Raw genomic sequence first — 25,234 nt, forward strand, 5'->3', positions numbered from 1 at the left:
AAACTGTGACTCGAAATCAAGCGCAGCCGACTTCAACGAACGAAACAGAAGCATAATTTACAAAATCTGAACCAGTAGGTTTGGGAGCGTACGTAGAGGCCAGTATTAGGTATTTGTCAAATTAAAATCTTAAAATTTCTGTCATGCGTGATGCGATAATTGCTTGCTCTTTTCTTTTCAGCTTATTGTTTGCGTTCTAAAAAAAGAAAGATTATTTTAAAAATTGCCGACCATTATGGTTTGTATTTCATAGCTCCTGAACGAAACCTAAAACTTTTCAAGTTTAACATCGTTTTAAGTATGTTATAAATTAGAAACGACTAAGAATTATTAGAAGCAATGTTCATTAGAATTTTGTTTATTTCATAAATTCACATTTTAAACACCGAATAAAATAAATATAACGTAAGATGTCTTTGTAATTCAACCGTAGCGGTATGTAGCGTAACTTGTCTTATTTTTGCTTTTAATTACTACAGTTAAGAACAGACATCCTGGAAGGGGACTATGCAGCAAGCGGCAGATGTAAAATCAAAAATGTAAAAGGTACCACTGCTTTCATAGGTAGACAAGAGCAATTTACTGAAGCCACCAGGTGCTAAAACTACCAATACCTGGTGGCAAGTAAGATTACCTTGTTATTTCTGAGAGGCGACTCAACGAAGTGCCAATTCAACTATACCATCGTTAAGTCCTGTGGAATATAGCATTTACTGCTGATTACTTATTTCAATTGTCTCAAAATTATCTTAATAATTTTCAGTTTCTGTCATATCGTATAATGGTTTTATTTGTTCCTGATTTTCGTTTGTAGGCTGTCGACCTGAATAATTCTCGATTTCGTACTAACTCTCTAGAGAGAATTTCTCCGTAAATAATTTCTCTAAGGAGTAGTTTTACGAGACAACAACGCTCCTCAGAAATTTATTCAAAATTTCACTTCTCAGGTACTGTGTTTGTTTTTTAATATTGTCTTTGTTCTTTGAGCAAAAAGGCGCTGTGCTGTTATTTAGTATAGAAAGGCGAGAAGCGGAAAAAGAAGGCGACTCACCGATCATAGTCCCGACGATTAAAGCCACCCCACTGAAGAGTCCCACCCGTCTCTCGAGGTGAACAGTGTCATTCGCAGTTGGCGACGGCCTCTCCAGCTGGTCTCCCCCTGTGCCGGAAAGTTCGGACAGCGCGCCCGCTTCACCGTTGCTTGCAGATCCGTTGCTTGAGCTCCGCAACTGGAGTCCATCTTTGCCGGATACATTATTCTCTGTGAACAGAAACACCAACATGATAATGTTTTCGCAAGTAACTACTATTGGTCAAAAGCATTTTTATGTTTAAGTAAAATAACTTGTACAGGATGTGACAAATAAAAGTGGCCCGGACGAGTGGATACGATTGGACCTGCATCTATGCATATAACCACACCCCGTGACGTGCACGCCACGTATGCGCCAGCCACGTGATCCACACCGGTTCCTTGGAGCACATTTACACAATCTTCACTCTTGACAGGGTTGTTGGCAGAGGTCAGTCTGGTTGCTGCCCCAGCTGGCCACACAGGTCACCAGATCTATCGGTATGCGATTACTTCTACATCTACATCTACATCCATACGCCGCAAGCCACCTGACGGTGTGTGGCGGAGGGTACCTTGAGTACCTATATCGGTTCTCACTTCTATTCCAGTCTCGTATTGTTCGTGGAAAGAAGGATTGTCGGTATGCTTCTGTGTGGGCTCTAATCTCTCTTATTTTATCCTCATGGTCTCTTCGCGAGATATACGTAGGAGAGAGCAATATACTGCTTGACTCTTCGGTGAAGGTATGTTCTCCAAACTTTAACAAAAGCCCGTACCAAGCTACTGAGCGTCTCTCCTGCACAGTCTTCCACTGGAGTTTATCTATCATCTCCGTAACGCTTTCTCGATTACTAAATGATCCTGTAACGAAGCGCGCTGCTCTCCGTTGGATCTTCTCTATCTCCTCTATCAACCCTATCTGGTACGGATCCCACACTGCTGAGTAGTATTCAAGCAGTGGGCGAACAAGTGTACTGTAACTTACTTCCTTTGTTTTCGGATTGCATTTCCTTAGGATTCTTCCAATGAATCTCAGTCTGGTATCTGCTTTACCAACGATCAACTATTCGAACGGTATCAAAAGTGAGTGATACTTCGACACGTAAATTAGTCTACTTTGCTTATTTTCATTCACATATGTCGTATGGTATTATGTTTTGGGGTAACTCTTCCCATTCTAGAAGGATATTTTTGGATCATAAACGGGCGGTTCGGGCAATAAGTGGTGTGAGTTCACAATTTTGATAACGGCTTTGATGTGGGATCTGAGTGGGGTACTGTCAAGTGGGGGGTGTTCCAGGGATCAGTGTTGGGGTCGCTCCTGTTCCTTATTTATATAGCCGGCCGCGGTGGCCGTGCGGTTCTGGCGCTGCAGTCCGGAACCGCGAGACTGCTACGGTCGCAGGTTCGAATCCTGCCTCGGGCATGGGTGTGTGTGATGTCCTTAAGTTAGTTAGGTTTAACTATTTCTAAGTTCTAGGGGACTTATGACCTAAGATGTTGAGTGCCATAGTGCTCAGAGCCATTTGAACCATTTTGAACCTTATTTATATAAATGATATGCCCTATAGCATTATGGGTAAATCTAAAATATGATTAGTGAAACTGAACAGTTCAAATTTCTAGGTGTTCAGATAGATAGTAAGCTGACGTGGAAAGCCCACGTTCAGGATCATGTTCAAAGACTTAATACTTTGTGTGGGGAGCACTCAAGTCTAAGGTGTATCGCAACAACCCTCATAGCCTTCAAGAGCTGAAACATTTTGGATGAGACTGCGACAATTCCAGCAGTCCAGCTTCGATCCGCCTTCAGTAAATTGCTGACCAGGGCCCAAAAATGCCGAGAAATGAATGGTGGTCAGCATTATTCACAATTTTGATAACGGCTGTGATGTGGGATCTGAGTGGGGTACTGTCAAGTGGGGGGTGCTCCAGGGTTCGATTTTACATAGAGTACGCGAAGGAACTTGCCCCCCTTCTTGCAGCGGTGTACCGTAGGTCTCTAGAAGAGCGTAGCGTTCCAAAGGATTGGAAAAGGGAAAAGGGCACAGGTCATCCCCGTTTTCAAGAAGTGACGTCGAACAGATGTGAGAACTATAGACCTATATCTCTAACGTCCATCAGTTGCAGAATTTTGGAACACGTATTATGTTCGAGTATAATGACTTTTATAGAGACTAGAACTCAGCATGGGTTTCGAAAAAGACGGTCGTGTGAAACGCAGCTCGCGCTATTCGTCGACGAGACTCAGAGGGCCATAGACACGGGTTCACAGGTAGATGCCGTCTTTCTTGATTTCCGCAAGGCGTTCGATACAGTTCTCCACAGTCGTTTAACGAACAAAAAATGGCTCTGAGCACTATGGGACTCAACATCTGTGGTCATAAGTCCCCTAGAACTTAGAACTACTTAAACCTAACTAACCTAAGGACATCACACACATCCATGCCGAGGCAGGATTCGAACCTGCGACCGTAGCGGTCACGCGGTTCCAGACTGAAGCGCCTTTAACCGCACGGCCACACCGGCCGGCTTTAACGAACAAAGTAAGAGCATATGGACTATCAGACCAATTGTGTGATTGGATTGAGGAGTCCCTAGATAACAGAACGCAGCATGTCATTCTCAATGGAGAGAAGTCTTCCGAAGCAAGAATGATTTCAGGTGTGCCGCAGGGGAGTGTCGTAGGACCGTTGCTGTTCACAATATGCATAAATGACCTTGTGGATGACATCGGAATTTCACTGAAGCTTTTTGCGGATGATGCTGTGGTATATCGAGAGGATACGTTCACCGAGGAGTCAAGCAGTATATTGCTCCCTTCTACGTACATCTCGCGAAGAGACCATGAGTATAAAATCAGAGAGATTAGAGCCCACCCAGAGGCATACTGACAATCTTTCTTTCCACGAACAATACGAGACTGGAATAGAAGGTAGAACCGATAGAGGTACTCAAAGTACCCTCGGCCACACTCCGTCAGGTGACTTGTGGAGTATGGATATAGATGTAGATGACTCTAGGGATATACTACATCACCCCCCCTCCCCCTCCCACATATCACTTCCATAGGGATCGTGAGAACAAGTTTAGATTAATTCACCGTGCGCAGAGGCCTATAAACATTCTTCCCGCGCTCCATCCGTAAATGGAACAAGGAAAGATACCCTCAGCCATGCAAAAAAAAAAAAAAAAAAAAAAAAAAATGGTTCAAATGGCTCTGAGCACTATGCGACTTAACTTCTGAGGTCATCAGTCGCCTAGAACTTAGAACTAATTAAACCGAACTAACCTAAGGACATCACACACATCCATGCCCGAATCAGGATTCGAACCTGCGACCGGAGCAGTCGCTCGGCTCCAGACTGTAGCGCCTAGAACCGCACGGCCAGTACGGCCGGCTCTGCCATGCACTTCACAACGGTTTGCAGATTATAGGCGTAGATGTAGATGACGAACTCCCTACCAACCCAACCTTGTGGCAAGAAGTCGGAAACTGCTTTCGAGTACGCTGATGGACGTTTACAATTGTTAGATGGAGACGATTCATTTGAAACTACCTTTAAATACAAAATGAGACTTTCGCTTAACTTTTAATGGAAACGTAACGTCCTGAACGTCGTGTCTACTTAATTATTTAATTTGACATTTCAGAGGTTTGGGAGGTTGCCTTGGCTCCCCTGCTACTTTGGCAGCGAAGCTTTCGAGGGACCGCATCATAATGATACAGTCATCGACAAGCACATATAATGTACTGTACGAACACCTGCAACATTCTAACCATGAGTTGCAATTCGTAATTTTAACATTGCTTATTAGTTAGGAAATGGAAACGAAAGTTATAAAATACTGAAGTTTCGGCAGCATTTTATTACACGCTATATTGTAAATCAATACTAGAAAAATCAAATACGATGAAAAGGTGTTACTAAGCTAATAAAAAGGTTTAAAGCACTTCTGTAAACGAAATTTAAAAAAAGTCTTGAGGTAAAGCTCTTCAGATAGCTTCTGTACACTAAAAACAAGTTACGCGGTATAGGTACTTTCCAGGAAAATTCATTACACCACCACCTCCGTACCCACCTACAGAGATTTAGTGAAAACCTTTTTTTTATTTTTACAAAATCGAATTTTTTATTGTTGCTAAATACACTGATCAGCCAGAATATTATGATCGACGAACTACTATCGATATAAACATGTCCAGGCGATAGCAGCGTCACCTGGCAAGGAATGACTGCTAGTCAGACAAATACACGGTGCATGTAGGATCAGAGAGCGTGCTGTCTGTGTGGAGAATGGGGAAGGCGCGCGACATATCTGAGTTTGATCGAGGACAGTTTTTGATAGCCAAGAGGCTCGGTACGGACAGCGCACTACATGGGTGTTCGAGGAGTGATATGATGTGTGTCTTCAGCACGTCACGAACCCATGGTGAAACCGCGTCCAGATGTCGTCAGGTTGTGCGGCTATCCATCATTACGATGGCGTACGTCGTAGTCTAGGCAGACTGGTAAAACAGGGCAGGCGGCGACCTGTGGCGGAACTAACATCAGGCTTTAATGCTGGTCGGAGTACAAGTGGATCTGAACACACAGTTCACCGAACACTCCTAACGATTGGCCTCCGCAGCCAACGATCATTCATGTGCCAATGTTAACACCACGACATCGACAACTATGACTGAAATGAGCACATGACCATCGACACTGGACTACAGTGGTAGAGCGCTGCAAGGTCTGATGAATCCCGACAGCTTTTTCATCATGCCAATGGGAGGGTGCGAATCCGTCATCTTCCAGGAAAACAGCTCCTTGATACCTGTACTGTGGGATGGAGACAAGTTGGCGGCGTCTCCATTATGCTGTGGGGAACATTCACATGGGTATCCATGGGTCCAGTGGAGCCCGTGCAAGGCACCATGACGGCCAAGGAGTATTGTACACTGGTTGCAGACCACGTATACCCCTTCATGACGACCATGTTTCGCGATGGCAGTAGCATTTCTCAACAAGATAATGCGTCATGTCTCAAATCCAGGAGCATGATGGAGTGGTTCGAGAAAAACAGCGGCGAGTTCCAATTGATGTGCTGGTCCCCCAACTCAGAAGATGTGAACACGATCAAACACATCTGGGATGCGATTGAACGTGACGTTAGAGCTCATCGTCTTTCTCCCCGGAATTTACGCGGATTGGGTACCTTGTGCGTGCAGATTGGTGCCAACTCCCTCTAGCGACCTACCAAGACCGAATTGTTTCCATGCTACGAGACGTCACCGCTGTTATCCGTGCCAAAGGTGGACATACCGGCTATTAGGTAGGTGGTTCAAAATGGTTCAAATGGCTCTGAGCACTATCGAACTTAACATCTGAGGTCATCAGTCCCCTAGAACTTAGAACTAATTCAACCTAACTAACCTAAGGACATCACACACATCCATGCCCGAAGCAGGATTCGAACCTGTGACGGTAGCGGTCGCGCGGTTCCAGACTGAAGCGCCTAGAACCGCTCGGCCAGGTAGGTGGTCATAATGTTTTGGCTGATCGTTGTATGTTCTCTCGTCTATCTACTTTTTTGTAGTGTTCATCCCAAGTTCGCCAGAAACTTCGTTATCCACTTACAAGGCAATCTGTGAAAACCATTCACAGAGGGAAAAATAGTCAACAAGTAATTTCATCGACGGCCTAGCAGGCAGATCGGGCCAGCCTGTTACAACTTCTGCACAAAAGCGGACGAAAAGCATAACGAGCGGGCAGGCAGCGGTTGACAGAAGCTGCCGAAGACGCCCTCAGAGCCACCATGGTCACCTAGCACATGGAGGACGACCACCTTTGGGATCTGGAAAGATTGCTCTATGGTCAAGTGATCGCTGACTAGAGGTATATTCAATTTAACTACAAAACCGTTAAACGCGTTTTTCTCGAAAGTGTATTTTTCAAATTGTGGGGAAACATAACTTGAGGAGGAAGATACGATTTTGAAAAAAATGTTCAAATGTGTGTGAAATGTTATGGGACTTAACTGCTAAGGTCATCAGTCCCAAAGCTTACACACGACTTAACCTAAATTATCCTAAAGACAAACACACACACCCATTCCCGAGGGAGGACTCGAACCTCCGCCGGGACCAGCCACACAGCCCATGACTGCAGCGCCTGAGACCGCTCGGCTAATCTCGCGCGGCTACGATTTTGATTGGAATTCGTTGCCGGCATTCTAAATCGAATTCTCTATCAGCGTAAATAGCCGTTTTGCGATATCTTCAAAATTTATGTTCGGTCCACGTTTTTATCTTATTTTGGGCGAAGAAAATGACGTTTGTTTCACATCATCTTTTTTTGGAACTTAATGTTTTACAATTATCCTACGTATACCGATAGAAAATATATTGAAAATCACTTACAAAAATTATTTTTTTACATGCCCAAAACGAGGGATTTCGGAATTCTCGCCGATGACCCGTGTTCCCGCTACACGGGGTCTTTCCACCTGGTGCGTCGGATATGGACGCAAAAATGATTTATTAAAAACGGAAGTATTAGGAATGAAGCTGAATCATCAGATTCATTACTTTTTATTTTACTTTAAAAATCACAAAAATCACCTTATTTTTCATGCGCTCAAAGAGGGCTACCCGCTGAACATTAGATTGCATAGGTGAGCCGACAACTAAAAGCGTAAACAATCACGTTTGATCAGTTTCTTTTTCCCCCCAGCACATCTCAGGAGTAGAAAAGGTATCATCCCATTATACAGCAATGTTTGCCACTGTGTGCATGATTTCTTCATTTCTGTTGTAAAGTCTTTAGAACATCGCATAATATCACAAAAGCCGCATTTTTACACTGCTCTGGCGCAACAGATTGGTGGAATTCACTCACTCGACACTTCATGCATACAAAAAGAATAGCGAGAGGTGGTTCGATAGGAATCTGGAACGATTATGTTTAAATATTCAAGGTATGTGATCTGCAGTCATCTTGGCAATAGGATCACATTAGACCGGTGCACTTTTTGGCAGAAAATATGGAGCTAGAATCTTTTAAAATGCAGTTTTCCACAGAAATTTTAAAATTTAAGTGAGCATAGAAAGTTCAATGTGTTGTAATTTTGTACAGGATAAGCGGAATAACAGTCATTTAAATAAATGAATAGTAGAACAAAATTTCCAGAAAAGCAGGTTTAATAAACATTATTAGTATCATTGTCATCTAGCGTGTATGAAAGATACATCAACTATAATATTAGCTGATATTATAGATATTGATTTTTGTTCGACAATATCATAACTGTCGTTTACCTTCGGAATTTACTCCAGCGCATCTTTGGTGCTTCAGCTGTCATTGAACCCCCGCAATTGATTATGATTATGGTAACGTTTTCATTGTTGAACGTCAGAGTAAGATGATTTGAGAACGCTCTACTACTATTGAGAGACACTACCGAGAAGAGGGTATCTTACAGGCTCATTTGCTGAGGTTTCTCAGCGATCCTTCAAGCCTTAAATTTATTTTCGATTGTGTTGGCGGGATCACGTAGAGGTGGCACTGAGAAGCACTCTAGAGTTAAAAATTTAAAATCTCTAGAAATATTCTCACAGTGCATGACGAGAGCAATCCTCTTCCTCCTGGCCTAGATCCTGTATCTCAACAGGGTCGGCATGTTAATTTTCGGATTTGTGATCGTTAATGGTAGAGGAAAAAATGACGCCAGCCGTCCCCTCCCCCCTCCCATCATCCCACCTTTCCCACCCTCCGGGATGGAAGTTTTGTTCCCCAAATGTCGCAGTGTAGTGTTGTAGTACGTGAAAATGTGCGGCGTTTTCTAAACGTTTGTGTATTGTGTACCTCCGGCGGGACGTGGGTAGCGGCCATGTATTCACCTAGTCGGATGTGGGAGGCTGACTAAATCCACGTCCAGGCTGTCCAGCAAACAGGTCCTCATCGTTAATCCGACGGGTGAATTCGATCACGGGCCGGAATTCGGAAGAGGCGTGCCAACGCGCCCGGCTATCTGGGCGGGTCTGCTTGACAAGAACAGTGTTTCCTAGATTTGGTGTGCGAAGGATACTAAGCGACATCTGATGGAGAGTTCTTAGTACATGGAAAAAGACATGAGAGGTCCGCGACATCGTAGTTTCATCTTCATACAGAGTTCTGCTGAATTTCTTATTCGAGTTAGAGTGAGAGACCGGAAATATATGGAGATGTGAAAACGATGAAGCCCAGAATCACAAGTTTCTTAGCCTCACTGGATTGCTAGATATCGGAATACGTGATTAGTATTGTGCTGTCTCTGTTCTCGTACCCCTTCCCCGTGGTCCTCACCCCACGCCGGCCGAAGTGGCCGTGCGGTTCTGCAGTCTGGAACCGCGAGACCGCTACGGTCGCAGGTTCGAATCCTGCCTCGGGCATGGATGTGTGTGATGTCCTTAGGTCAGTTAGGTTTAACTATTTCTAAGTTCTAGGGGACTAATGACCTCAGAAGTTGAGTCCCATAGTGCTCAGAGCCATTTGAACCATTTTTTTCCTCACCCCACTTCGCACGTGCACTCTCTATGGTACTATACTGATTGTGAGAGCTTCTGCGAAATCCATTTTTGCGCATATAGAATACGATTTGGTTTCTCCATAATATCCTTAAATCACTTCAGTAGAATTTCAGTTTACTTCTTTAAACATATCACAGCAACTTGATCAGCGTAAAACATTAACTGGAAACGTGCACGAATACCAGGTGTATTAAAACAGTAATGAGAATGTTTGCATTTTGGAAAAGTTTTTAGTTATTCGTCTACATTAATTTTATCTCCTTGAAAATAGTTCTCATCAGATTTTATACACTTATGCCAAGTCTTTCTCCAACCCCCAAAACAGTTCCCGAACTCGACCTTTGATTTAGTTCTTAGCTCTATCAGCGATGCGTTTCGATCTGATTTATGCTTGTAAATTAACTGACCTTTAAGGTCCCCACTGTTTTTAGGAACTAAAAAAAGTCAGATTTGGCCATGTCTGACCAATATTGTCTCTTTGGCCAAAACACTCACGAACGAGCAACGAAGGGTGAGTCAATTCATTATGCTGTTGCAACAGCCACGAACCGTTTCGTCATCGTATGATTTTTTTTCAGGTTTGCTTCTCGCAAACTGCTTTGACCTTGTAAATAGTATTCCTTACTGATCGCTCGACCTTGCGTCGAGAACTCGTGCACTGTGTCTTTAAAGCCGAAGAACACTATGAGGGGAGTCTTTGCATACGACTGCACGTTGTCGCGCTTTTTCCCTCGGTCCAGAATGCTCCCACTGGGACAATTGACCCTTGGTTCTACGTCATATCCGTGAAACTATGTTTCTCATCACCTGTTGTGACATGTTTCGGTAGTTCTGCATCGCTGCTGCTTCATGCAGCGACTCGTGAACAACTTGCATTCGCCGTGTTTCATACCCAAAATATACCAAAAAACTCAGAGCATGAGCCAGTTTATATGCCATAATTATCAGAGACTTCTCTGATGAGATTCGGCTATGGTTCACAATCATTTCTTTAATTTTTGCCACGGTGTCAGCAGCTTCCAGGGCGGTCAACTTAAACATCTTCACGGCCCTTTTCGTAACGCTTATATCATTCGTAAACCCCATTCTGCCGGCTGGGGTGGCCGAGCGGTTCTAGGCCCTACAGTCTGGAACCGCGCGACCGCTACTGTCGCAGGTTCGAATCCTTCCTCGGGCCTTAGGTTAGTTATGTTTAAGTAGTTCTAAGTTCTAGGGGACTGATGACCTTAGAAGTTAAGTCCCATAGTGCTCAGAGCCATTTGAACCATTTTTAAACCCCATTCCACTCATGACAGGCTCAAAAACGCAATATTTAAAGAGTCTTAAATTTTAATGTCTTTATTCTGTTCTTATAGTAACCTTTAATACAAATACTCCGTTTCATTTTTATAAAAAATAAATAATCGCCGATACTGTCCAACACGTGGTAACTTTTTGAACGCTGAGAATAAACTAAAAATTTGATTTGGCTAACAATGTACAGATAATTTTCAGACATATTTATCAATACAACGGCGAGAAAATAGTACGAATGGGACTAATGCAACACAAGAAACTACAAAACTCCTGTTACTCAGTACAAAGAGAATTTCCGTGCATTTCTAGTTGAGTATTCTGTGCGCGGACGTTTTGTAACCATATAGCTTGTTCCGCAAGCCCTCGTGACGAGCGACGGCCGGAGTGACGTCTGAACGGAAGCGGGGAACCTGGAACGGCGGTTTGGGCGCTCGCCTCAGAGTCACCGATCACGGCTCACGTGAACGCTCTATTTTTAGCCCGCAGCGTTTCGTCACTGTAAATGGTTCTCGGTATTCTTCGAACTGCAGTCAGTGCGCTCGCGTCATAGGCCTCTGGTAACGTATGTTGACGAACACGTGAACTGGAGGACAGGCATCGCGTCATTTGCTACGAGCAATTGGATTTCTTTCCAAATTCACCGTTCTTATTCTGAGTACTCGCGCCGGTGAATGGCACCTGCTGAATGAGTTGATCGTAACTCCACGTATCATAATACCCTAGATCTAAAGCCATTTTTTTTTGTTTCTGGGGTTGCATTAAGCTAGAAATATACAATGAAGAGGTAGATATGAAACACGAACTGCTAAATAGGTTCTTCGACACCACTGCTGTCAAAAGAATGTACGAGCGTAATCCCAAAAGTAAGGTCTCCTATTTTTTTTATGAGTACATAGTCCTGTTTATTTCTACAATGGCTTACATCAGTTTGCAGCTTGAACATTTATCTATTTTTCGACATAATCACCATTTCTGTCGATGCATTTTTGTAGACGCTGTGGCAGTTTTTGTATGCCCATGTCATACCATCTCGCCGCCATGGTGTTCAGAAAGTTATGAACCTCTTCTTTCACCTGTTGTAGTTATGTTTCATTTCAGGCAAACAGCGTGGTAGTCAACCAAGCCGAGCGGTTCTAGGCGCTTCAGTCTGGAACCACGCGACCGCTACGGTCGCAGGTTCGAATCTTGCCTCGGGCATGGATGTGTGTGATGTCCTTAGGTTAGTTATGTTTAAGTAGTTCTAAGTTCTAGGGGACTTATGACCTCACATGTTAAGTCCCATAGTGCTCAGAGCCATTTGAACCATTTAAGTTCAACCAACAAGGCCGCGGGTCTCCTACACTAACTTTTTGCAAAATAAGCTAGTGCTTTGTATATAATAATCAGATTACCGAAGAGACGCGAGACGTTAGAGAGAGGGAAGCGTACCTCAATTGGCAAAAGAATTACCACAAGCCGCGCGGGATTAGCCGACCGGTCTTGGGCGCTGCAGTCATGGACTATGCGGCTGGTTCCGGCGGAGGTTCGAGTCCTCCCTCGGACATTGGTGTGTGTGTTTAAAAATGGTTCAAATGGCTCTGAGCACTATGGGACTTAACATCTGTGGTCATCAGTCCCCTAGAACTTAGAACTACTTAAACCTAACTAACCTAAGGACATCACTCACATCCACGCCCGAGGCAGGATTCGAACCTGCGACCGTAGCGGTCACGCGGCTCCAGACTGAAGCGCCTAGAACCGCACAGCCACACCGGCCGGCTGTGTGTGTTTATCCTTAGGATAATTTAGGTTAAGTAGTGTGTAAGCTTAGGGACTGATGACCTTAGCAGTTAGGTCCTATAAGATTTCACACACTCACTTACCACAAACTGAGTCTTACGGAAGTACCACAGAAAAATGTCAATATTTCGGAAAACCACGCAAAGCTAAATCAAAATCACCGTTAGAATTCATCTACTCCCGAATGAAAGTCTTAGAGGTAAGAGCATAGGGGAGTGTGGTTATCACCTGCAGAAACAATACCAAACTAGCAGTAACACTTCAAACACGCTGTTACCGAAACAGCAAGACTTTGAAAGGTTTTCAAAAATAACTGCAGCCTTAATAAGAGACTGCTCACAGTTATTTCTGAAAACCTTTATTCATCACAGTCGCAGTGTTCAACATCCATAATGGATAAAAGCTGTTTTTTTCACGAGTTTTTACGAAAGCGATTGATTGAACGTGATGTATTGCTGTCAACTGTTTGGACCTCGTGAGTAACCCAGTGAAATATTTTACCATTTACACATTTGAATTACGTCGACTGACGCGAGGGAAATTACGGTTGCTGCCTGTGGGGACATTCGGAAACAACAGATCAGAAACAGAGGTTTCTCCACTATGCTTCTGCTGGCAATCCCTCGAGCCGCGGCATTGGTAGCGAGCCAGCGAGTCTCGCATCGCACCATACTTCGATAAAAACATGTGAGAAAGGCGCTAGACTCGCCACCGCATAACTCCCCTGCCTCATGCTGCACTTCTTGGCTTGCGGCCCGTCGCATTCATTCCTCTGTTGCCAAATGATTTTGCAACAACTCTCCATTATTCGTGCTGTTACTACAAAAACACTTTCCTTATACAACCACATCCGCCTACCGCCCTGTCTGTGGGATGAGGAAGAAGGACAAGCTCGCGAAATGTAATAACAAGTTTAATACCATCTTCATCATTGCTGCGCAACACTTACAACGATCGCTCGAAAGATCGATCTGGGACAACACTGCTTGCGTCAGGAATAAGTTTCTCAATGCGACTCCGCCACGGTGACAATGTAACGGCCAAACTGGAACAAAACTGTATCGAACAATCCCTCTTGCCCGCATCTCGTGGTCGTGCGGTAGCGTTCTCGCTTCCCACGCCCGGGTTCCCGGGTTCGATTCCCGGCGGGGTCAGGGATTTTCTCTGCCTCGTGATGGCTGGGTGTTGTGTACTGTCCTTAGGTTAGTTAGGTTTAAGTAGTTCTAAGTTCTAGGGGACTGATGACCTTAGATGTTAAGTCCCATAGTGCTCAGAGCCAGCCAATCCTTCTTCATTAAAGTTTTTTTCATAATCGTCATTATCCACCCTAAGGAACGAAAAAAAGAAAGTGTACATAGAAAATAAGTACACTAACTTTTACACAAATTCCAACATCCATAAACAGTGATCCTAATGAATCCAAACACGAACTATTCGCAGAATAGTTTACCAGCGATAAGTGGCTAAGGCTGCAGAGAGATGGCAATGCTGCAAGATTCACCAGTGGCCCCTCTTGTGGTATCGAAAAGGTCACTTCAGCCAACGAACAGTTGTCAAACGAAATGAAATCGCGACACCGAGTACCGCTACGCATCGTCAACATCAAAAGGCTAAATATCAGCATGTGGGTAAGTTTCAACGGGGCAGAATGCGACCGGTCTCCGTGAAACCGGTGGTCATGCCGTAAGAGCGCGTTTCGTACAGGACATGCTGCTTCAGCAGTGAAGCTACGTCGTAGTGGTGAACGGGTACTGGACTCTCTTACTTTCCCTACTTTCACATTCCAGTCTCCCCTAACAATTAAATGTTCCTCTCCTTAGCTATCTGAGTAATTTCTTTGGTTGCATCATACTGTCTTTATATTCCTTCATAATTTACCGAGCCAGTCAGTGTATAAACTTGTACTACTGTTGTGGCTGTTGGCTTATCTACAGTATGTTGGCTACATTAACGCGTTCACTGTGCTGTTCGTAGAAGCTTACTCTCATTCCTACTTTGTTATTCATTACTGAACCTACTCATGTATTGCCGCTACATCGTCCTGAGTAGTCCCCGTCTGGAGATCCAAATGGGGGACTATTTCACCTCCGGAATACCAGAGTGGATGCAATCATTATTTCATCATACAGAAGGGCTACAAGCCATTGGTAAAATAATGGCTGCATTCTTCTCTCGTTTCCAGCCATTCGCACTACCAGCACAACAAGGCCACAGTCACAAGGCTCGATCAGTCAATTATTCAGACTGTCGCGCTGCAACTTCTGAAAAGTCTGCTGCCCATCTTCAGGAACCACGTGTCAGTCTGGCCTCTCCACAGATACCCCTCCGATGTGGTTACATCTACGGTACGGTTATCTGTACTGCTGAGACACGCCAGCCACCCCACTACAGCAAGGTCCATGATTTATGGGTGAAAATAAGCATTAGGGGACGCAAATGAAAGACTCAGATTTGTTGTATGCTTTCTGGGTAGGCGTAACTTATCTGCAAAGGAAATCGCATAAAATAGGTCAGAACGACAGCGCCGGAATGTTGTTCCAGCCTTTGGAATCATTGTCAAGTAGGCATGACAGCTAACATCGGACGAAATCAGAGACGCGCTGTTGGGATCGTAACAGATTGGTGCAGCCCAAACGAGAGTAAGAGAAATGGTCGGGGAACTTAAAATGAGAATGTCTGGAGAAAAGATGACGTAGCTCTCACGAAACCTTGTTGGATAAATCTAGAGAGCAGGTATTCCAGGAAAACTGCACGAGCATTCAGCCACCACATTCGTGTGTCTTGTGTAGAGTTAATGAGAATAAGCTAAGAGAGATTAGAGCGTATAGACTCAATTTTCCCTCGCTCAGCACACGAATGATGTAAGACAGAAAGCCGCTAATGTTGTTACGAAGTATACTACGCCATACAGTGCACAGCGGCTTCACCATGAGGAGTTAAGAGGGCAACTAACAAAAGTGGCTGAAAAATTCATGGGAAAGGTTGATGCTACGACAGAAAAAAAAACAGACATTTCACGATGACGGCTATTGTGTTTCCGTAAAGATGACAAAAAGCTGCCTGTTGACGAGGAAGTTGTTAGGGATGGAATGGAAGCTCAGTTAGGACAAGGCTGGGATAGGAAATCAAATGGCTCTGAGCGCTATGCGACTTAACTTCTGAGGTCATCAGTCGCCTAGAACTTAGAACTAATTAAACCTAACTAACCTAAGGAGATCACACACATCCATTACCGAGGCAGGATTCGAACCTGCGACCGTAGCGGTCGCTCGGCTCCAGACTGTAGCGCCTAGAACCCCACGGCCACTCCGGCCGGCGATAGTAAATCGGCTGGGTCCTTTTCGATTGGCCATCCAGACGACTACCTCAGCAGATTTAGAGTAATCGTGACAAACGTGAATTTGTATGGCCGGATGGGGCTCTAGCAGAACACGATGACGAAGTGAAAGAAACTGTCGTCTGTCGGTTGGACGTACGCGACAAATTTCTAAGACGCATTTATAGAAAAACTAATCGTACACCACTGTGAATGTGCGGACAATGGAGACTATTTAATTTTCTTTTTTTCCATTCGAAAATTTTTTTTGGAAATTTGTGGTAAGGTTCTATGGGACCAAACTGCTGAGGCCACCGATCCATAGACTTACACACTGCTCAATGTAACTTAAAATAATTTACGTTAAAGACAACACACACACACCCATGCCCGACGGAGGACTCGAGATTCCGACGGGGGCAGCCGCTCGAACCGTGATAAGGCGCCCTAGACTACGGGGCTACGCCGCGCGGCTTTTCCATCCGAATCGACTTTCCTGGTCACCCCCTTAAATTAAAAAATTGCGAATTTTGATATAAGATCACAAGATCTTACCTTCATATGCCGCATAATATACCTATATCCAAATTTTTAACCTGTTCCAGTTATCTGTAAGAGATCTTGTAACATACCATTTTTCTTATAAAAATAGTAAACAGTCGGTACGGACACTTGATGGATGCGTGCACTACTGAAAAAGTAACGATCCAATTCTGAAAGACAAATCCCGCAGGGTAAATTGTATAGCATATCGTAAGACAACCACATTTGTCGCAAAGCTATTATCCGTTTATGAATCGGTGTTGGCGACGACTTCACACTTCGCGCGGCAAACGTGGAGGGCTATAGCGCGATCTGTGAAGCTGGCGCGGCCCAAAATAAAAGCGGTCTGGAACAAAGCCCAAGGCGAGAAGGCGCCGCGGTCACGTTGTTGGAAAGACTTTCCTAACCTGAGGCGGCTTGCACTGCAGGCGCCCTTCGCTGCCCGCTTCGCCACGCGCGCCAGTTGCGCGAGTCCCAGCAGCACGAGCGCAACCAGCCGGACCTTCGTTTCACCTGCTTCAGTCTATCAGACGGCTCTCCACAACTGGCTGACGATATGTCAGGCTTATCTGAGGGTGTTACCGAAACTCGCCCATTGATAAATGTAATACGTGTGTACGTTTCTACTTCGTTCAGCGGTGGAATTGGAACACTGGTTCTACTACCGATAGGAAATGGTCGAAGGCCGAAAATGGCAAATCATATCCACTAGGTCATAACATTGTGAGCACTGAGATCTCCTCTATTGCCCATCTCATCCAATGGTGGAATGTTGCTACTTTTTTTATTTTAATTATTTCCAAGTGACACGAATTACACGCGTTAAAGTTAAATGGCTCTAAGCTCTATGGGACTTAACATCTGAGGATGCCGGCCGAAGTGGCCGTGCGGTTAAAGGCGCTGCAGTCTGGAACCGCAAGACCGCCACGGTCGCAGGTTCGAATCCTGCCTCGGGCATGGATGTTTGTGATGTCCTTAGGTTAGTTAGGTTTAACTAGTTCTAAGTTCTAGGGGACTAATGACCACAGCAGTTGAGTCCCATAGTGCTCAGATCCATTTTGAACTTAACATCTGAGGTCATCAGTCCCCTAGACTTAGAACTACTTAAACCTAACTAACCGAAGGACATCACTCATATCCATACCCGAGGCAGGATTCGAACCTGCGACCTAGCAGCCGCGTGGTTCTGAACTGAAGCACCTAAAACCACTCGTCACCGCGGCCGGCCAGTTACACTCGTCACTAGTCAGTACTTGATGACGTTACAATTACTTTTATTCGCGGAGATTAGCTATTGTCAATTCATTTAATGTCATCCACTTCACCATCGCCCGCAATTACGCTATGGTATTTTCAGTTCACTTAACGTCTTTCTGTTTTTGAGCCAATCTTCCGCCATCGGCGCGTTCACACATTATGTCAACAGGCCCATCATATTCGTGCAGGTATAAATGATCGAAACGATTCCTCTATGTGTTTGTCGTACTTCTTCTGTTTCCGCAACATAGCAGCATTTCTACTAGTCCGAGTCAAGAGTGCTACTACCGCGCAGGATTAGCCGAATGGTCTGAGGCGCTGCAGTCATGGACTGTGCGGCTGATCCCGGTGGAGGTTCGAGTCCTCCCACGGGCATGGGTGTGTGTGTTCGTCCTTAGGATAATTTAGGTTAAGTAGTGTGTAAGCTTAGGGACTGATGACCTTAGCAGTTAAGTCCCATAAGATTTCACGCACATTTTGAAGAGTGCTACTATTTCACATGAACATATGAAAGAACGGAATGCCTGTCAAACATTCAAATAATAATTCTGTCCTGAATATAATGCGCGAATCAGCTTGGTAGTGATTGAACAATCTACTTGAATAACTGAAAACTGACTCGTATGTTCGAAACACTTAGTGTGAAGCAAGCGATAAAATAATAGTACCTGAAGAGCAATCTATCTTAAACTTTGCAGTACTTTATATGAAAGTTATCTGAATTCATGGCCAATCGCTTGAGTGCTAACACAAAGTTTTTTCGGCATTCGAAAAGTCGCCAAGATTTCGTCAAAGTGATTTGTATGGAGTCCAGTCGTCAGCTTGCTGTGTGTTACTACAGCCAACGATAAGCTGGCAGCACGACAGACTGGATCAATGGAAGTCTCGACTTTGCAGCCACCTGAATTTTTGAACTCCTTACTAACTAATCAACAAGCTTTATTTATTCCTAAGAGGACGTGTGCATCTCCTCGGTTAAGGAATAATTAAAATAAATCTACTGCAGTACCAACAACATAAACGGCCCAAAGAAAATCTTTCAATCATTAACTTGATCGTGTTTCTTCCTCTGTAAAGAATACCTGTCTAAAAACCTCGGAAACTGATTAACAGTACAACGTGCGTACCAAATCAAGAAGCGTTATCTGTTATACTTACCTGAAGTAAGGACCTAGAAAATAAATCTGTTAAGTAGCATTCACGTTTAATTAATGAAATAGTGCTAACAATAAATTATGTCATTTAAAATGCCTAAGTATTAACTTTATCACAAACTGATACATAATTACATCGAAGCGAAAAAAAAAATGACATAGGTATTAAGCATATGTTATTCCCCAAACAAATCAGGGGTTATATGAAGATAGTATCTGTTCCTTCGGACATGTCCGAAAGAACAGACACCATCTTCATATAGTTAAGGCTAACCGGCCATTGACCTACTTCTGTGCTGGATACACAGGTATTGACCGAACTCTTAAGGGACTCGGTAAGATTGTCTGCCGCGAGTAATGAGTGTAATGGGCAGGGGCACTACGAATGTAGTGTGTGGACATTAAGATGGGAATGTGGGTCTCACGGGGAGTGTGCAAGGGATAAATCCATGCAGTCGCACTATCCTCTGTGCCCTCGGTGGCTGAGATGGATAGAGCGTGTGCTATGTAAGCAGGAGACCCCGGGTTCGATTCCCGGTCGGGGCACAGATTTTCAACTGTCCCCTTTGATGTATATCAACGCCTGTAGATAGCTTAGGGTCTTGATTTAATTATCATTTCAAATCAGGAACTCTTGTCCCAAATTACAATTTACTTAGGGCGTCAAGCTATACAGTAGCTGACCTTTGCTGAAGCTACGTTTGGTGAAACTATTACTTTCGATGCGGATATACTGCACAAATCGCACACAGTATACTGTCGTTTGACCACCACACGGAGTCGCGCATGGATGAGATAGTTATCAGCATCCCTAGCGTAGGGAATAACTGAAGGCCGCGCAGGATTAGCCGAGCAGTCTCAGGCGCTGCAGTCATGGACTGTGCGGCTGGTCCCGGCGGAGGTTAGAGTCCGCCCTCGGGCATGTGTGTGTGTGTTTGTCCTTAGGATAATTAAGGTTGAGTAGTGTGTAAGCTTAGGGACAGATGACCTTAGCAGTTAAGTCCCATAAGATTTCACACACATTTGAACATTTTTTGAAAAACTTAAAAGAGTTCAAGCAAGTCGTCAGGTCCGGATGACATTCCAATTCGGCTTTACAGAGGGTACTCTGCGGCCTTGGCCACATACTTACCTCACGTTTATGGCGAATCTCTCGCTCATCACAAAGCCTGAAGTGACTGGAAAAAATGCAGGTGTCTCCTGTATTTGAGAAGGGTAAAAGAACAGAGCCGTAAAATTACAGACCAATCTCCTTAACATCGGTTTGGTGCAGAATTGTAGAACACATTCTGAGTTCGAATATACTCGTGATAAATTTCGTAGAGACCGAAAAGCTTATGTCCACGAATCAGCACGTTTTTAGAAAGCATGGCTCGCGTGAAACTCTAAAAAAAATGGTTAAAATGGCTCTAAGCACTATGGGACTTAACGTCTGAGGGCATCAGTCCCCTAGACTTAGAACTACTTATACTTAAGGACATCACCCACATCCATGCCCGAGGCAGGGTTCGAACCTGCGACCGTAGCAGCAGCGCGGTTCCGGACTGAAGCGCCTAGAGCCGCTCGGTCACAGCGACCGGCGCGTGAAACTCTGCTTGCCCTTTTCTCACATGATACACTGCGAACTATGGATGAAGGGCAACAGGCAGATCATGTATTCCTAGATTTTCGAATAGCATTTGACACGGTACCCCACTGCAGAGTGTTAATAACAGTAGGAGCGTACGGAATAGGTTCCCAGATATGTGAGTGGCTCGAAGACTTCGTAAGCAGTATAACCCAGTATGTTGTCCTCGACGGCGAGTGTTCGTTAGAGACACGATTATCGTCAGGAGGGACCCAGGGAAGTGTGATAGGACTTCTATTATTTTCTGTTGATACAAATGATCTGGCGGACAGGTTGGATAGCAATCTGCGTTTTTTTCTCGATGATGCTGTGCTGTACTTGAAGGTGTCGTAGGTGAGTCACTGTATGATGACACAAGATGACTTACACAAAATTTCTAGTTAATGTGATGAATGGCAGTTGGCTCTAAATGTGGAAAAATGTAAGTTAATGTGGATGAGCCGGAAGAACAAACCAGTAATGTTCGGATACAGTATTACTAGTGTCCGGCCTGACGCAGTCTCCTCGTTTAAACATCTGGGGTAACACTGCAAAGCGATATGAAATGGAACAAGCATGTGAGAACTTTTGTGTCCCGCCTGGATAGGCGGTGCGTGGGTTTGATCCTTCTGTAAAATAGGCCGAGAGTGAAGGAAGCGAGCAGGAGCAGGAGAGGTGAAGCACTTCGGTACTGCATGTAACTTAACACTTTTAATAGAGTCGAAAACACAAGTAAATATCAAGTGAATACATAACTTTGGCTAGAATGAGCACGTAGGTGTGAAGCCGTAGTCAGTGTCTAATCCTGCGAAGTTAGGATGACTATTCTGTATAATCTCAAAGCTAACAAATACTCGTTGCTGTCCAAACTTTAACTGAACGTAACTAATACAAAATCTCAATAGCAAGCTAGCCCACTCGGTAGTAGAAGCGATATTTCCAGGCCGTCTGCTCTTTATGAAAAGGGAGAAATCAAGACGGCACTCCCTGAGCTCCACATCGTCGGCCAGAGGGCGCTGTGATCGGCGTAGTTAGCCTTCCCTGGTAGTGCCAACTTACGACAGCGTGCACCTACGTCGCGGCATCGTAGCTATCGACGCCACAAGAACTGTGGTAGGGAAGGCGAAAGGTCGACTTCAGTTTATTGGGAGAATTTTAGGAAAGTGTGGTTCATCTGTATAGAAGGCCGCATATAGGCCACTAGTATGACCTATTCTTGAGTACTGCTCGTGTGCTTTGGATCCGCACCAGGTCGGATTAAAGGAAGACATCGATGCAATGCAGAGGCAGTCTGCTAGATTTGTTGTCGGTAGGTTCGAGCAACAGGCAAATGTTATGGAGGTGCTTCGGGAGCTCAAACGGGGATCCCTCGAGGGAAGGTGACATACTTTTCGAAGAACAGTACTGAGAAAATTTAGAGAACCGGCATTGAAGGTGACTGCAGAACGATCCTACTGCTGCCAACATGCGTTTCGCATAGGGACCACGAAGATACTAGAAATTAGGACTCATACGGAGGCATACAGACAATCGTTTTTCCCTCGCTCTGTCTGCGAGTCGAACAGCAAAGGAAATGCCAAGTTGTGGTACAGGATATCCTCCGTCACGCACCGTACTGTGGCTTGCGGAATATCTATGTAAAAAAAAAAGCACTCCGTCTTCAGGTCACTAGTGGCCTACCGGGACCATCCGACCGCCGTGTCGTCCCCAGTGGAGGATGCCGGATAAGAGGGGCGTGGGGTCAGCACACCGCTCTCCCAGTCGTTATGATGGTATTCTCGTCCGAAGCCGCTACTATTCGGTCGAGGAGCTCCTCAATTGGCATCACGAGGCTGAGTGCACCCCGAAAAAATGGAAACAGCGCATGGCGGCCTGGATGGTCACCTATCCAAGTGCCGACCACGCCCAACAGCGCTTAACTTTTGTGATCTCACGGGAACCGGTGTATCCACTGCGGCAAGGCCGTTGCCCGAGTATCTATGTGGATGCAGAAATCACAAAACGCGTAACTTTAAATTGCTGGATGCTGAGACTGAAGAATTATTACAATCTGTCTTTACTTTTACCCAGGCTTTTTCTTTATATGTGACACAACAGTAAATGTGCTTCAATCAGGTTATTTATAAGGAACTATGCCGAATGAGACATGTTTTAGAACTGGTATAACACATTCAATGTCCCTTTGAATAAGCTGTATCATGACAGTGTTTCCCATCTTACGAAATTTCGTTTCGAACTTGCAGTTTTGTGGTCTATTACTTCAACACCAGTTTGACGTTGGGTACATATTTTGAGACTCACTAGGCTGCAGAAAAGCAAGAATTTCTTTTAATTTGTCTCCAATGTTTAAAAACGACTCATATGAAATGCTTATTGCCACCAAGCGCTCTCAGAAAAAATTGTGAATTCCCACACAGACTGTGCCATTCTTTCGCAGCTAGAGAAGAGTGAGGTCTACCAACGAGAGACTTGTACAGATACTAACAGTTAATTGTACTTGACAGAATGTGTGCAAGATCTACTCGTTTTGTGTCTTATCTGTCTCCTTACGCCGGCCGAAGTGGCCTTGCGGTTCTAGGCGCTACAGTCTGGAGCCGGGCGACCGCTACGGTTGCAGGTTCGAATCCTGCCTCGGGCATGGATGTGTGTGATGTCCTTAGGTTAGTTAGGTTTAATTAGTTCTAAGTTCTAGGCGACTGATGACCTCAGAAGTTAAGTCGCATAGTGCTCAGAGCCATTTGTCTCCTTACCCGCCGGCAGACGTAACCCGGCGGTTGCTGTGATGATCTCGAGTTCAGGAGTTCACTGTTTGTCTCTGTTTAGAGGTGATCCTCGTTGACATTATGTCGCCCCAAAAATGTTTCAGCGTAGCTCAGGGACTACTGTCTGTCAATCCTGACGTTAGAATCCTCTTTGTGCGTTTAGAACTTATACATAGACATAGCTAGACTGGAGATCACAGACCTCACACAATGCAAAACTGAATTCGGAGTTGATGTCCGCCAGGTTGAGGACCATTATACATGTTGAGGGCCATTATACAGACAACAATAAAATCAATGACACTGACGACGACGACGACGACGACGGGAAGCACATTTACTCGAGAGTATAGCAAAAATGATGTTTGTTAGCGCTTATCAACTTTGTCAATGACAATCTGACAAACTTTTGCAGTAATTTGTTGAAGGTTCTGAAATTATTGTCGATTTATCTAGTCGCAGTTGGAGTCAGAGTAAGGAAATTCTAATTCTCAGGTTCACCTGAGGATTTAGTATTATTCGATAACGTGTGTGGTGAAATGAAATGCTAACTTAAATTTGGTAGTATGATGTGGGTTCCAAATTAATGGTAGGTGCAAATCGTTTTGCAGTCTACACTAATTAATTGGTGTGGAATAATTACCAATTCGGATCAGCTGGAATTCCTAAAAATATGTGAAGAATACCAGAAGATACGATAAACAGCCATAGAGGTTCAAATGTCTAGCAATCTACGTTATCATAGCCTTTAAGAATTACATTAATTAGATCTCAAAAATTCGTATGAAAAATATATAAACGTGGGGAACTAAGGTTATTCTACAGTCCTCTGCACACTATTCGTGAACATGTTAGAAACACAACTGCTTTTAGCAACAGCCGCAACATAACTTTCGCTTATCCTATGCCTCATTTATGATCGTTTCTGTAAAATAATTTAGTTGAAGTTGACATTCGATTAGATATTGACAGGTTTCAGTCCATTAATGTGGCGAAAAGACAGAATTCGTATCGATTCAGCAATGAGTTACAATAGTCTTTTCGTTTGTTTAGATGTGGGTGGTGAGTTTTGAGCTTTTAGTTAGGCTGAAGCGAGTAATGTTTCGTGGTTTTAAATCTGAGTACTCGGCGGAAAAATGGATTGATATTCTGCCTCACAGGCAGATTATAAATTAACTTTACTGTACATCACAACGAATGAAAGCTCGAAACACGGAGTTTACACCCAAGCAAGATTCCAAATTCTGAAGCAATACTTTGCTACATTTTCTGTGTTAAGAAAAGTTCCGTCTGCCGTGCACGCAGAATCGTTGACAAAGTACAGACACATTAAAGCAGATTTTAGTCCACTGCTATCACTGTGGACGAAGCACATGGACAATATGTGCTCAAAACTTTAAATCCGTTCGACGAAAGGCACGGCTTAAGTTACAGGGGAGGGTTCTCGGCATCAGTTTCTTTTGCACCCTACGGTGTTCCATTCACAGATGAATCGAAGAAGAAAAAAATTTGTTAGGCGCGCGAGACGAGGCAGATCTGTTGTTGCGGCTACGATGCAAAGGAAGAGAGGTACCTGTGTAAACCGCGTGCCGGGAGCTACACAGCAGGTTCCACAGCTTGCCTCTCATGTCCCGCGCTCGCGGCTCCCTGGCTCATACTGGCTGCTGCGGCCGCGGGAGCGCCGCACGCGAATAGCTCCGCGCCCCACCATGCCGCTTTAACGTGTCACGTATGCGGCGGCGCAGAACGTCCTCTTTAAAAGGCGCCGCGGACGCTTTCGGTGCAGCCTCACGCGCCGTCCGCCATCTTCCGACGCCGGTTATCTCCAAAATGCACTGAAGCACCACCCGCCGGATTCGCCCCATCGGCTCGCGTCGTCTGCAGACCGAGTC

At 44.6% G+C, this 25,234-nt stretch overlaps 1 protein-coding gene across 2 annotated transcripts in view; it reads right to left on the reverse strand.

Annotated features, from left to right (window-relative positions):
• LOC124555744 (b(0,+)-type amino acid transporter 1) overlaps positions 1–25,234 on the reverse strand; it is a 593,057-nt gene that overhangs the window by 296,433 nt on the left and 271,390 nt on the right. The window contains exons 1-2 of one of the 2 annotated variants that reach the window (XM_047129767.1): positions 24,916–24,986; positions 1,052–1,261 (exon numbers count right to left, since the gene is read on the reverse strand). In XM_047129767.1, the coding sequence (XP_046985723.1) occupies positions 1,052–1,261; positions 24,916–24,970 (265 nt within the window). In that variant the 5' untranslated portion in view covers positions 24,971–24,986. Of the gene's footprint in view, positions 1–1,051; positions 1,262–24,915; positions 24,987–25,234 lie in introns of those variants that run through there. The other variant, XM_047129768.1, reaches the window with a different exon arrangement.

Source organism: Schistocerca americana, chromosome X (assembly GCF_021461395.2).
Source record: "Schistocerca americana isolate TAMUIC-IGC-003095 chromosome X, iqSchAmer2.1, whole genome shotgun sequence".
NCBI lineage: Eukaryota > Metazoa > Arthropoda > Insecta > Orthoptera > Acrididae > Schistocerca > Schistocerca americana.